The sequence below is a fragment of the Apaloderma vittatum genome, unplaced genomic scaffold (genome assembly GCF_000703405.1).
Source record: "Apaloderma vittatum isolate BGI_N311 unplaced genomic scaffold, ASM70340v1 scaffold10657, whole genome shotgun sequence".
NCBI classification, from domain to species: domain Eukaryota; kingdom Metazoa; phylum Chordata; class Aves; order Trogoniformes; family Trogonidae; genus Apaloderma; species Apaloderma vittatum.
In genome coordinates this window covers 4020-18626 of record NW_009727830.1, presented here as the reverse complement: position 1 = coordinate 18626, position 14607 = coordinate 4020, and the positions used below count along the sequence as shown (strand labels likewise).

Below are 14607 nucleotides of genomic sequence, written 5' to 3'. Positions count from 1 at the left end.
GGGAAAGAAGTACTGATAAAAGAAAGGTATGAGTGTGTTAGAAACAAACCTGACCCACTTCACGAGCTGAATGCTGATCAGCCAGTTCTGACGTCAATGCATATTTTACTGTCCACCAGCAAGACAAACCAGCACTACAACCTACTTCAAAATAACAGTCTCTCCCACCTGATCTGGCTGAAACAGGAGCTTTACTATCAAGGAGGCACGATTTCTGCACATCTATAAGGCATCTTAATCTGGCAGTTTTGTGGGGCCACAAGTCTGCAGAGAGAAGCTCACTATTCCATCCTCAATTCAAAGCTAAATTCAATTTTCAGAGATGCACAGATATTTCACTGTACAGACAACGAGCAAGTTTTATTTGATGGCAGCACAGCGTACTAGTGATCAGGATCTGAAATTCAGTCCCTATGAACCCTTCAAAAACCAGCAAAACTTAAAGGGTACACGAACGATCCAGGTATCTACAGGCAATAACTTTGTGAAGAATAAAGATTTACCTTGGTAATGTAAAAAACCAAATTAAATGTCAAACATGATGGATTCTGCCTGGTATGGCACAACTTTCTCAGTGAACATTAGCTGATTCGTACCTTCTTTCACATTACTTATGCTAAAATTTCAGTTTGACGCTTTTGCTCCCAAGTACTTGGTAGCTACTAGAAACTAACAGTCTGTCAAAGCTCTCACCTCAAGATCTTTATGCATTCTCTGTTTCTTGTCCAGTTACTAAGATTGAAAAGAAAGATCCTTTGAATTCTATCTATTCTCTTTCTTTTAAAGCAGCATTAACACAAAACTATTACACTTCAGTCCAGCCTCCTGGTTTAAACATAAAAGGTGGCAGTCTCATCAGCTCACACTTACAAACACTTACTTTTTAATCTGAAATACAGAGGTAACTTTATGCACATTTGTGTCTTTGGCTAAAAAAATTACTATTCCTAAAGAGTAAATAAAGGGTCCAATAAAAGTCTTAGAAGCATCAGAAGGTAGGAATGACCACGAGAATCTATGTGGATTGCACAGCTGCTCGGAGTGATCAGCACAGGACGGCCCCATGCGTCATGCTGGGGCCCAGTGCAAACACTGACACTGCAGGGCTATCTATCAAAATAATTCATCAGTTACTGTGTCATTTTTCAGCTGCTAGGTTCATTTGAATTAGGGAGTAATTCTAGCTATCAGAGTTGGGATCCTGGCTGCCCTTTGTGCTTCCACAGTTTGATAACGAACCATGAAGAATATGAACCACTGGAAGACACTGTTCTCAGGGATCTGCACAGCACCAGATAACTCCAAAATCACAAATAATCCATTCTGTGGAATTCACTGTCTATCTCCTTTACAGAGAAAAATAAAACTGACTCAGCACAAATCACTACCAAGTTTCTAGCAGTCGTGACTCTCCTCCAGCTACTTGATCAGCAAAGCTGGACAGGGGAGTTGCATGAATCTAATAAAGCTTGACAGAGATACATTAACGAATCAGACCGTATGAAGAACTGCTAGTTTATGTGGTCATTGACTTACAGACCACCTGTAACTCACTTTCTGTAATACACAGGCAAAGCACAAGAGCAGCTAAGAGGAGGAAAGAGACAGCAGCAGCTGATGGAATCTAGTAACTCGTTTTTCAGTGCTTTTATTTGAGTCCCTGGAGAACCTGTGCACTGAGGTTCCCTGCAACAGAACAGTTCATGTCTGTAACGTCTCTTTCGAGATGCCTTTGAAGTAGTGTTTTTGTGAGCCCGTGTCATGCTTGCACTGCAGTGTTCAGGGAGGGGGGGATACTTGCACCCTGCAGCGCTAAGGACATCCATGAAATACCCCAGAATGCAGCCCCGCTCCAGCCCAGTTGAGGCCCCTGGGGAGTTCTGAAAAACTGTGCCAGGCTGAACGTGACAAGCTACGGCGCAGAGAATACTGATGTGGAGACAGAGAAATTAGAAGGGATAGAATGTGAAAATGGGGAGAAGAGCAGCAGATCGGAAGGTGAAGAAAGAAAGCCTAGATGAACAGCAGCACAAGAATTCCTTTATATGTAGTTCAGTTGCTCGCAGTAAGTGGGGTCCCTGTGACCTGCAGCCCTTTAGACACAGGATTTCCTGGAGCCATACATCGTCCTGGGAAATACAATTGTATGCCAGTCATAAACCTCCAGGTGCTACGATTGTCAGTAGCTTCTAGAAATAAATGCAAGTTTGAAATTGGCGAGTAAAAATACTCCACAAATAGTAGTGCCGATGAACCCACTAGATTAAAGCTCAAAGTACCAAAACATTTTACTGTCAAATTCACAGTCTTACTACCAACAGGTGTGAGTAAACGCTGTGACTGGCCCTGTTAGTTTTCAGAATTTTGAGAAATCACCAATTCAGTGTTATTAGTTATTATACTTGGGCCACTCTAGTATAAAGCCCAGACAACATCTCCATTCCAAACTGTTTCTTAAGCTTTCTTCAGGTATCAGATACCCTAAATAAGAACTAAAGAAGAACTGGATCTTCCTGCTACAACAGTTGCAAAACCCTTTTACTTCATCTGATGGTAGCTTTTAGTATTTTTGCAGTCTAACATTAATATGAAAGCCCACAATATAGAAAAAAAATAAACAATAAACATTTTAATACCAAATTAGATGAAAAGAGGCTACTGCAAAGACTCTGCTCTTAATTTATGTAAAGCGTTAAATAACAATTTTTACAGCTTTTATGAATCTGCTGTAAAATTCCCTCTCAGATGCTAAAGAGCCACAAAATACAGAAAACATGCAAAAGAGCAGGTTCCCCTCTCTAGCTTCAGAGAATGTATTTTCCACAGCTTCTTCTGCCAACAAAAAATAATTTATCTTTAGACAAGCATTAGAAAACAATATACATTTTTAGTTCATCCAATTCAGAAGTGCTGGAGAGGAAATTCAAGAGTAAAATCATCCAGCAGTGATCTACAGCTGAGAAATGTTTTATCACTTTACCTTTCTCAGCCTGACTGGCTATCTAGTCACACTTCCTTCTCAGAACTAGCAAGCTTACTCCTATGCAAACCGGCTCCTCAGAGCCGTTCGCCTTCCTTTCCTGCCTCAAGTTCAACAGCCCTCCAAATCAAGATGTTCTCTAGCTTTCCCATTTCAAGTGTCGCTGGGCTAAAGTCAGGATGGAATTGCAACGAGTTCGCAACCACCAAAAGGATTTTCATTGCTAGCAACATCTGCTGTGTCTAAATTTATAATTAAGATGAAGTCATGCATGCAAAAAGAAGAAAAGCTTCCATTTTGAGTTTTTTCTAATGTTGAAAGAAGTTATTTGATTAACTTGGTTTTAACCTGAACATCTGGCAGCATCATAGACATGTTATGACACCACAAAAAAGGACTATAACTCTAAAAAAATATTTCCCTTTTCCTGAAAGTATAATGGAGCTAATCTAGAAATTATTTTAGCTACGTGTAGTACGATATCTATAGTGGAAAAATATGACATCTCACCACTCCAATTTTCTGTACCTTAAGCACAGCGTGCTATCTATCCTGGGCAGCAGCAACTGAATTACTGGAACGGCCCTGATAAGAATACACCTTACTGAAGATCATCTGCATTCTGAGTACCTGCTATTTTGATGTTCATGTTGTTGTCTAGCAAAAGATTTTCAGCCTTCAGGTCACGGTGAACAATCTTTTGACCATGGCAATACTCCACTGCTGAGAGGATCTGCCAGAACTTGCGCCTGGCCTCAGACTCACTTAGACGCCCGTGGCTGGCGAGGTAATCTGTTAAAATAAAGCAGGTTTAAATGGATTAGACAGCAAGCAACAACCGTGAAGCTAAATGATTTCTCTCAAATAATTAGCACTAGGAAACTCAAAAAGCATTTTAGGCAATCCCAGTTTCCAACCCATTATTCTCACACCCTCCCCTGCAAAAGAATGGAAAAACGTAAGAAAAAAGCTGCTGTGTAATGAAAGTCTACTCGCTATTCCTTCTTTTATAGTGACATGACTATTCTGGTAAATATTTTCATATAACACAACTCCTATGGAATGGGGAATACCTGGAATAACTGGCTTTACCCTCATGAGGTACTTTAGCTGTAGCCTCTTACCAGTTCACGCAAACCTCACAGCACATTTCTCTCTCTGAAGCCTCAATAGAGGTTGTGTGGTGCTTAAAAGTACTTTTTTCTCTGGAAATAAAACAAGTAACCCACAAGGTACCCGCCCTGGCCTTTCTCATCTTCATTGCATCACAAACGGAAAGAACATTTTGTTTTCATATTTGATTATGTTGTAAAAACTAATGTTAGCCCTGAAACATATGATAACTCGGAAAAGTTATCCTCAGGAACAAAAACAAGTGAAGCAGCAGCTGTGTGAATCTTGATAGAAAACAGCTTCTATAGCCAATCTATTCTTTCTCATTAGATTGATCTCTGGAACACACAGATCTGAAAACTCTCTGCAGAGCTTCTAACCTACCTAGGTCTTAATACACTTTCAGCTGGTTTAACTTGGCAAAGCACAAGAACAAACAACAGCCTGGCAGTAAGAGATCATAATATTTGCAAGCTAAATATCATTCACAAACTAAGTGACTGACAAATCATATGATATCAAGGTGAAGCCAGATATCAAAAGTATGTATTAAATTATACTGAATGCAAGCCAGCTCTTTAAGCTGTTAATCCATGATTTGTTAGCAAGGTGGCTAACAAGTTAATGAATCCAATATATCATTTGCTTTTATGGCTCTAGCCTGTTGGGACTTATTAAAAGATTCTGAAATACACTGCTTTCTCTCCCAGAGACTATACCACAGTCTGTCTAAATAGGTTACGGTACACATGAGGATAGTGTTTGTGCATTAATTTGCAAACAGGAGAGGCCTGGATACAGGCAACATGCCACTCCCTGGGTTATAGAAACCACTTTAAAACAGCTGAAACTTTCTCGAGACATTCTGCCACAATCGCTAGAATCCAGACACTGTTTGTATATGCAGATTTACACCTCTGAACTGTGATTCTTTAGTTTGTACTGCACCCTCTTGCACCTTGCAAAGACTGAAATAGCAAAGCTATCTATGCTTTCATAAATGTATCCTTTGACAAATCTTATCCTCAGGCTACGTGTTTCTATGTTAGGGTTTTGGGGTTTTTTTCATTTTTCCATAATAGAAAGCAAAGGTTATAATAGCTTCAGTTGGATCCACAGCAGAATGCAGCAGGACTTTTGTCACAAGGCAGGTTCCTGTCCAGCCTTTTCAGTAGTCCAAAATACACTCATTTACTGGACAATTGGAAGATTAAGATGATATTTACTTCAAAACATATGACTTTGAGACATCGTACAGGAAGCCCAGTGGTCAATGTTTTTCATTTAAAATACAGTCTTTCATTTAAGTGGACAGTTGCACACATTTTAAATTTGTGAGTACAGTGAAGGATGATGAAGATGATTAAGGAACTGGAGCACTTGTCATACAAAGGGAGGCTGAGAGAGATGCAGCTGTTCAGTCTGGGTAAGACAAGATACAGAAGGGAATCTAATCATTTGTATAAATACTTGACAGGAGTGAGATGGCAAAGCTGGACTCTTCTCAGCAGAAGTACCCACCAGACAGATGAAAGGCAGTGGGAACCAAGTGAAACACAGGAAACCCAATTTAAACCTAAGAAAACGTGTTTTCTTTCTGTGCAGGTGGTGAAATGCTGGAACAGGTTGGCCAGAGATTGTAGTCTCCATCCATGGTCCTGAGCAACCTGCTCTGATCTGCAGGGCTCCACGAGGCATTCTCTGCAAATCCCTTCCCACCTCAACTCTGGTCTTCACTTAAAGAGGCACAAGATGCTAACAAGTTGACTGTGTAAGCACATATATTTACATAATCTAACATGCCTCCTTAAGACTTAGTATTTAAACTGAAATATTGTAGAAAGCTTTTAAGACTGTCTTTTAGATCGACTGAGCCGAGATAGTGCAGCATCATAAAGGACTAGTTATGAAGGGAATCTCATTCTCGGTAAAACTTGGTTGAGGTCACAAGAACGTTGCCTTCCCTAATGAACAGAACAAAATCAAGTACAGAATTTGGGTTAAACTGTTCATCAGTTACCGCATGTTTCCAATGGAAGCATTCAGAAAAAGGGTCAATAAAAACATACTAGCCTGCACAACCGCAGCACACTGCATGACTAGTTACGGTACATTTTGAATGTTGGGGTGTTTTCACATCTAGCTGCTATTCCAAAAATCAGATTTACTTTGAGATGTACCTCTTAGGGAGCTTTGATTTTGCATTATTGAAGATGAGACCCACCAGACTGCCTGGGCTGATCTATCTTCCCATGCAACCACTGGGCACACGCTGAATGCGCAAGAGCCTCCTACAAAAAGGCTAAAGTCTCAAGGTACCCTTTGGGACAAGAGATGCAGAACATAAACAGGACTGACTAAAGAAGATAATTTCTGCATTTCTGTGGTCTCATTTCACAAAAATAATTTTTTAATGGAGTGGTGAATGCCTTGACTGATACCTGGCAAGAGTAAAAAATAAAACATTGTTTCCACTGTGAACACTTTGAAAATTTCAGAATAATCTTACGGTTCTTCAAGGTAAAGCCGAGAGAAGCCTGTGTAAGAGTAGGAGTATAAGCACAATAATACAGCCTGACAGTATCCTATTATTTCCTGCAGGTTCTCTAAAATGGAGCAAGGTCCTCGCTACCCACTGTTCGATTGCAAAACAGACTGAATGAAGGTTGTAGGGAACACCTAAACAATCAGGAAAGTCAACTATAAGATGTGGGTGAGTGTGCAAGTGTTAAGCTGTTCTTCCCAGGGATCATGTTTAACAGTTGAAATGTTTGACTCTTAACTATTCCTAAGTCTTTCTCTCCTTCACACTTGCGTGAAGTAGAAAAAGGAAGTGCCAGAAAAGTACATACCTAGGTGCACTCACCCTGTCATGTGTCAAATGCTGTAATGGAGCTCTATGTGAAGAAGTTGTGCTATTATCACTTGTTTGGTAGTTTCATACTAAAACCCAGCAGGAGGCCACATGAGGAAACTGAAGGACAAGATCAAAACAACTGCTCCTAAACTTCAGCCAAAAGCAGCACATTCCTTTAAACAGTTACAATTGTTAAGCTAGACATAAATCACACAAGCAGGTAGTTTGGTCCTGTTTACTGCTTTTAAAATGCACATATACTATGTCAGACAGCAGGCAAGAGGGGGTAGAAACAACCATAACCGAAAGCTTGAGTATTCCCTTTCCTCTTGCTGAACACTTACGTGTTTTTTATGTTTAACGGTCAGCTTCCCCCTCCCTAGTCCAGATTCTTGTAATGTAAACAATCACTGATGAGAAGCTAGAGAATTAGCCCTTCAGCTAATTTAGTTTAATTTAGTTTAGCTAACAGATAATCTGCATCTCAGCTGTTTCAGAGACTTCAGGTGAGAGATGCTGAAGAAGGTTACGTGACAGTGGCTGTAAAAATACTTTTAAAAACAATGAAAACAGCTAGTTCAAAACTTCACAGATCTGTAAAGCATTAAGGAGAACTTAAACCTTTTTAATTCAAATGCTTTATTAATTCTAAAGACCTTTTTAAAAACAAATAAAATGTAACAGCATTTGAAGTGTCTAGCCTAAACACACAGTTTACTGACTGACAAGGCAAATTCAAAACTGCTGTTGAGTATAGGAAATTTTACTGAAGCTATGGAGACATGGAAGAATGTCAGGACGGGAGTTAAAAATAATCCTGTGCAAGAACTACCAGTCAGCACAGTAAGACTATGGTTTAGTAGAGGTGAAAAGGCCCCATGAGGTTTAATGCCAGGCTACTCACAGTGAGCTTAAAAGCATTGACATGGCATTAAGAGAACATTTACCAGTTTCCAGCTACAGACAACCATCTTGAACATGCTATATCCTTTTAAGTTTCTTATTAGAGAGAAAGATAGAAAGGGGACTAAAAAAAGAGGGATAAAAACTCTCACAATTTTTATACATCACTGAGTAGCAAAGTTACTCAGAAGAGCTATCACAAAGGCTAACTTCAAACTAGTGAGTCTGATCTGCCCTGGGCATGATATAATGCTTATGACACAAGCAGCCCAATGATAAGGACTGAAAGAGTGGGGACAGGAAAAAAAAAAAAAAAAGGAAAAAAGAAAAGAAAACAAACAACAAAAAAAGATAACCCAGATCACAAAAAGGGACTTTGAACATTTAAGTTCTGTTTCCATGAAACTCACCCCCCCCACCACAGCAGTGTAAAAAGTAAAGATCAGCCAGGCTGTACCCCTCCTGCACTCCAATTGCCAGGGGCCCTCTGCACGCTAAACTCTGTTCCATTGCCCTCTGAGCTCATTCTGCCTGGTCATGGTGACTGACAGTTTCAGAGAAACTTTCTGAGCAAGTCCAATTTCTTTATTGCAATTAAAATGCATGTGAAAACTAAGTACCTGGTTATAAAGCATTAAACTCCTTAAATTACCTTTTATTAAGCAAGAAAGGTTGTTACTTTAACACCTCAGTCAAATTCGTAAACAAAGTACGTCTGAAATAATCCAGCCAAAATGATTTTTCTTTACCTTTGAGAGTACTTCTGCTCTTCTGCTATTTTTCTATTCCTTTCTTCTGTTACTCCACTAGGAGACATGCTAGACTCATTCATGGAAAATAAACTCACTGCCCTGGGTACCACCCAAACTGAAAAGTTGTTATTACATATTGCTAGAGAGTGACCATTTGCTCTTCACCTATCACCATCACGGTGCATTTTGAGAGCCTGCAGAAAAATCAGAACAGCCTTTTCCCCCTCCTCTGAAATTCTAACATTGCTGCCATTACCTCATTTCTGCTTCCTCCTCCAAAAACAAATACATACAACAGCAGAGTATCCCATCCTTAATTACAAAAGTAATTCTGAGAAATCAGAAATGAAAAAAAAGATTAATTTAGAGAAAAAACTTCAAAGAAATATTAAGTCTCTAATACTGGACCCAGAAAGATTCCTTAATTATTTTAATGAGAAAACTGTGCCCGAAACTCACATTAAAGGATCTGCACACAGGGAAAGCCTTAGAGCCCCAAAAAAGCTTTGCTTCTTCAGAATGAACTAAGAGTTTAAGTCAAAGTTTTACAGGAAATGATACACATTAAAGCCAAGACAAATAAGGCGGCAAAAAAAGAATCACTATCCAAGTTAGTTCTAGAATCCTTAGCTATGGTGATTAAAGTTTTTATTTTTTTGTCTTATGTTAGTTCCTTTTTCCTTATAATCACCTCACTTTCTCCCATAAAGCAGCAAGAAAACCCCCAACCAACAAACCAACAAAACCTTCTGGTCATATCTATGCAACTTAATAGTTACAGAATCTTGACTAAGAACTCAAAGTTTCATATACGAGACCTTAAAGCTATACAAAAATACAAATGTAACCTGATGTAGCTACAAAGGTAATTTTTAGACAGATTTTTGGCTTATGGTAATATTGTAGTTCTCAAAGCAAGTAATGAGATAAATTAAAAGGTTTCAGAAGTGGCGAGGGAAAAAACAACCAACACCCCCCCCCTTACAAAAAAAAAAACCAGCCCCCAAAACCCCCCAAAACCAAAGACACAACCAAAAAATCCAATTGGAGGCCAGCCTGCAACTCATGGCTGGGCTTCAAGATTACCACTAGTTTGAGAACAGCAGCTTCTGAGGTGAGAAAAACAGAATCCCCTTTCTTCTTAGTCAGTGTTTCCAGATGGTAATCAGTGTAAAGCAAATCATGCTGTTCCTTCAGAGAAAAACACAAGACAAAAAACAAACCAACCAAACCCACATTCCTGGGAAATGAACAAGATACTCAAAGGTTACCAGACCTCCAAACAGACCTATGCTAACGTGCTGGATACAGAAATAGGAGTAACGGTTTTGGTCTTTTCTCATCCCAGTCTTATTAGAACATTGTCTTGCTATTCTGCAGGTTGTCAATCGTTTCAAACAGGTTTTGGACTAGCAAGCTCATCTTCAGTCAGAACAACACCAGCTCAAGCCAGATTTTGTTGTATGTGCGAGAGCTGAAAAGAAACATTTTTACTTTGATCACTAATGCACATTTTCAAGTTAAAGGCACTCATACAGGTCAAAATGAAATGCATTTAATGTCCATTTCATAGCTTTCTTCTTTGTGGCCTAAAAAGGAACAGTGATAGATTCTGCTGGTTCTGGGGGGAAAAAAAAAAAAAAAAAAATCAGCCTCACCGTCCTTGTGAGGACTTCGCTGCTACCCCAGCCTCAATAGCTTAGAAAAATCTCAGTAAATTGGGAGATGTATGCACGGTACAATCACAGAAGAAAAGCACACATTTCTTGACAAATAAAGGGAACTGACATACTACAGTAAGGATCCTTGGGCAAGAGAAATACAATTGAGAAACTTCAGAAGTTAACATTAAAATGTTGAATATAAAAATATTCTCTTCCTTACCAAAAATTTCTCCGTTTTTGGCAAATTCTGTCACAAGGTACAACATGCTTTTGGTCTCCATCACCTGTTGATTGAGAAATTGCACATGAGATTGTTTTCAGGAAGAACAAAAAGCAAACACTCAAATGGATACTTACTTTCATTGTTCTCCTCTGGTAAATATGTGAAAGTCTTTGCCTTGCACATACAGCTACCACAGTCTTTTGGTTTTTTTCAAGTTACCTCACCAATTTCAAGGGGAGTATTTGCATGCTAAGCACAAGGATAAGCTTTAAATACTTCATAAAGCCAGTATACAGAGGACAAAGTGGATAGGATTCTCAGCCACAAGTGACTAATGCAAAATGATAGTAACCTCAAGCAACTATTTTAAAGACTTTAAGCACCATCTTCGTCCTCTTCTGCTAAGTTTCAGCCTTCCTATTACAACAGACTACTCACAATTCAAAAATATGGGAGGCTGGAAGAAATCCAGGGAGATGAACAGGAAAAAAAGAGGGTAAGACTTCACAACTTTTCCATCAACAGCTGCTTCATGGCCTTGAACAGAAATATTTCACTGGTCAATTCAAAATTCCATACTTGTCCAAGTTGGGAAAAGGCAACCCAGTCCTTAGCTTGCAGCTTTCTTCCTAATGATCTGCTTGAGCAGCTACTCAGTGATGCACTGTACATCTCTGCAGATCCTCCAGTAGTGCCGGTAGACACATTGTGCTGAGTGATCCGACCCTGCTCTAGCTGACGTAGCACCTTGACTACTAACAGACAGCAACTTCTCATCACCAGGGACTTCCAACCCAGCCCTTTCACCAACGTCAAATTTACAGCCTTCTGTGTATTTTAAACAGATTTCAGGTACACTTGAGTATCTAACACAGCCAGCCTAATTGGTACCATAGAATGAAAACGACCACAACTGGTGTACTTTCAAAAACGTAAACACTTATCCAGTGCAAATCAGTTCCAGAAAAGTTGGGATTTTAACAGGCTGGTGATCTGGCAGAAGTCACCAGTGTAGAACAAACTCTTCATTCAGGAACAAAAGAGAAGGGAAAAAGGGAAAAAAGACACCACTAACCATACCTGGTAAAGCTTTATAATGTGTGGGTGATCAAGCATTTTCATTATCTGCACTTCTCGGTATATCTTCTCCAGATTCACAGCATCCAGCTGAGATTTGTCAATGATTTTTATTGCCACCTGCGGACAAACAGCACAAGTGAGATTGAAACTCCCCAACGTTTTCCTCTTTAATTTATCCTTGTTATAAAGGGAATAACGCAACCCCAGATAACTGGGGTTAAAGCATTTTAACAGAAAAACTATTGCTTCAACACAAATAAACATGGTGCATCCATGTAATTTCAATGGTTACATGCTTTTCTGAACTGTAATAAATATGCTACTGTGTAACGATATCTGTAGTTTATCCACTCTGGGGGAAAAAAAAACTGCACAGAAGTTTGTCAGTCAGACCTTGCAAACCTTCTCAATTAGTTTAGAAAACAGATCTTGGTCCTACTGACCTTGCTTCTAGCTAATACCTGCAAAGTAAATTAGAGATAACTACATATGCTTCGGATACTACAATTTTTAAAAAGAAGACATCTAAAATAGAAAAATTATAGAAGAAATGAAAATATAACTGCTATAAAACACATGCAAAGGATAACCATACTAAAGAGTACTGAATACAGTAATGGTGTTTATTCACTCTGAATGCGACATTATTAATGGTGAAGCACGGGGACACAATCTAAGTCACACAAATGCTTCCAGTTATAACTACATTTCACAAACTATTGAACTACAAGAGACAGCTGCAATCTCTTCAAAACATGATTCCCTCCGTAGCCTTCAGCTAGCTATTTGTATTTACAGCAATCTGCTCTGCCCTCTAACACATCGCACTGCGCTGCACACCGAGAGGCGTACGGCAACAGGGATGCTCGAGATGGAAGGTCCTAAAAGATTACAGATCTCCCTTTGAGAGTTTCTGTCCTTTCGACTGTGAAGACACTATCTCTAAACCATGCAAAAATCCCCATGTGGATCATCTGCTTCTGCTCCCATTTGTTACCCCTTCACCCTATTCCCGTTCCTGCCAACTACAATAATAATTTGCTGTCTTACAGCAGATAACGGCCTGGCTTCACACATGTAAGTAATAACGGGCAGGCAAAAGACGACCAGTAACGCGCATGGGACTGGACTATCCAAATGCATACTTCCCACTTGATCTTGCCAGATCTGCCCTCCTGCTCACTACTCCCTACCGCAATTGCTCATTCTCTCAGCAGATCCCTTTTCGTTCCCTCAGAAAGGCAGAACAGCAAGCTGCTTCCTTATTTGGTCTGATTATATGCCAGGCGGCAGCGAAGGATGCAAGCAATCACTCGTGCAGCTTAAGAAAAACACCCCACCAAAACCATACCTCTAAGTCTCCCTGGCCTCATTTGAGATGACACCTAATAAAATGACTTCTGGTTAGTTTATTTTTTGCAGGCACAATTTATTAGCCTAAGAAGAAATCACTTCACTAAAAAGCTGTAAAATGTCAGCGTAATCAAACCAAACCACTAAAACCAAACCAAGTTCCGGTACATCAGGAAATACTTCTCCTATGCTCACTCACCTCCTCCTAGTGGGGAGGGGAAGAATTCTGCAACGGTATCCCTTGCTATTTCCTGAGCAACAACCAGCAACATTACCTTAGAGGAAAGAAACATTAAAAAAAGTGAAGAATAATAAAATAGAATGGGTCAAATAAGTTTGGGAAGCACGGCTACAAATCCTGCTCTAACCTTCACTACACTTTCTGGCCAAGAGCAGTGCTTCATATTCCAGAATTTCCTACTTTCTTCCTTTTCCAGAGGTCTCCTACCCTATCTCCTTGCTGCATTTAGAAATACAATTTCCAAGACCATTGGAAGACCGAAACCAAATCCTTCTTCCAAAAGCACAGGAACAAGGAAACAAGTCTTCAGGTCAGACATTTCTTGGAGCAGAATGGCTCCAGAAAAATCCTCTTTTGGTAGTTCTGAAACATTTCCTTACCTCCCCATACTACAAGTAAAAAGTGATCATAGATTTAGAACAAACCACAGAAGATTCTACAATCGCTTTTGTACTTCCACAATAATGACACGTCACTGATGGAAGTATTCTGCTCTTACAGCTTTTCAGTCTGAAAAGATCCGTTCTGTTTACACACCAGGCATTCTGGTTCAACAACGCATCAAGGACTTGGGTGAATATTTCTAGAAAAATGTTTTTATGAAGATATCACCAGATAGTAGTGACAACATGAGTAAAATGCTTTTTACATCAGTTAATACTGAACTCCTGCAGGCAACTCTGATGCTAGGAAAATTATGTCATATGTGACTTTGCAGATGCTGGAAAACAATTTCTTTTGGAGCACTACAGAATGAGCCACTGTCTCAGCAGGCTACTTGCTACCTCTGTCGTCACGTTATGATGCATTTTGTTCTGCTACATTCATAATCCATTAAAAAAAAGAGACAAACAAGACTTCTCTAGCTAGATCATTCAGTTGACAGCTATCACTAGCACAGCCATAGAAGTGTGTTGTGTAATCACATTAGTCCAGTCTCTCAGATATCTGAAATAATTCTACACACAGTTCTCCACTAATTAAGAATATCTTATTTGAGACACAAGAGGAGGAGATGTAAACCAATGAAGAACAAGCTGTATTTCCAGTTTAAGTAGATTTGTAGTTTAAAAGAAAAAGAAAAGAAAAATCAATCACATTTTATCTTATAGGTTACTTGATACTATGAAGGTTTTGAACAGAGAGTAAAAGCACATGACTGACTATCTGAAGGAAAAAAAACACTATTGGCAATCTTTGTACAAACCTCAGTGTGTATATTATATATGCGCACATAGTTCTACAGAAGCAGCAGCATCGTAGCAGCTGGTACCACTGCTTCTACAGTCAAATGCAGATTCAAAATCTGTCTATTCTTGCATCTTTAGTTTTCATATATCTTGCCAGGGCTGTAGATGATTTAGAGGAAAACACTTGGAAATACTTAAAATCCAGCAAGTTCTTCCTAACAACGTGCGAAGGAACAGTGCATTCAACATAA

The 14607-nt window shown here is 39.4% G+C and overlaps 1 protein-coding gene across 1 annotated transcript in view; it reads right to left on the bottom strand.

The window, feature by feature from the left end:
• Window positions 1–11689, bottom strand: part of SIK2 (salt-inducible kinase 2) — a gene marked incomplete at its 5' end in the record, with an annotated part of 29401 nt that extends 17712 nt beyond the window's left edge. Inside the window, 3 exons of the mRNA XM_009873830.1 lie at window positions 3611–3772; window positions 10490–10553; window positions 11573–11689. Of these exons, the coding sequence (XP_009872132.1) occupies window positions 3611–3772; window positions 10490–10553; window positions 11573–11689 (343 nt within the window). The remainder of the gene's footprint in view (window positions 1–3610; window positions 3773–10489; window positions 10554–11572) is intronic.
• Window positions 11690–14607: the final 2918 nt, after the last annotated feature.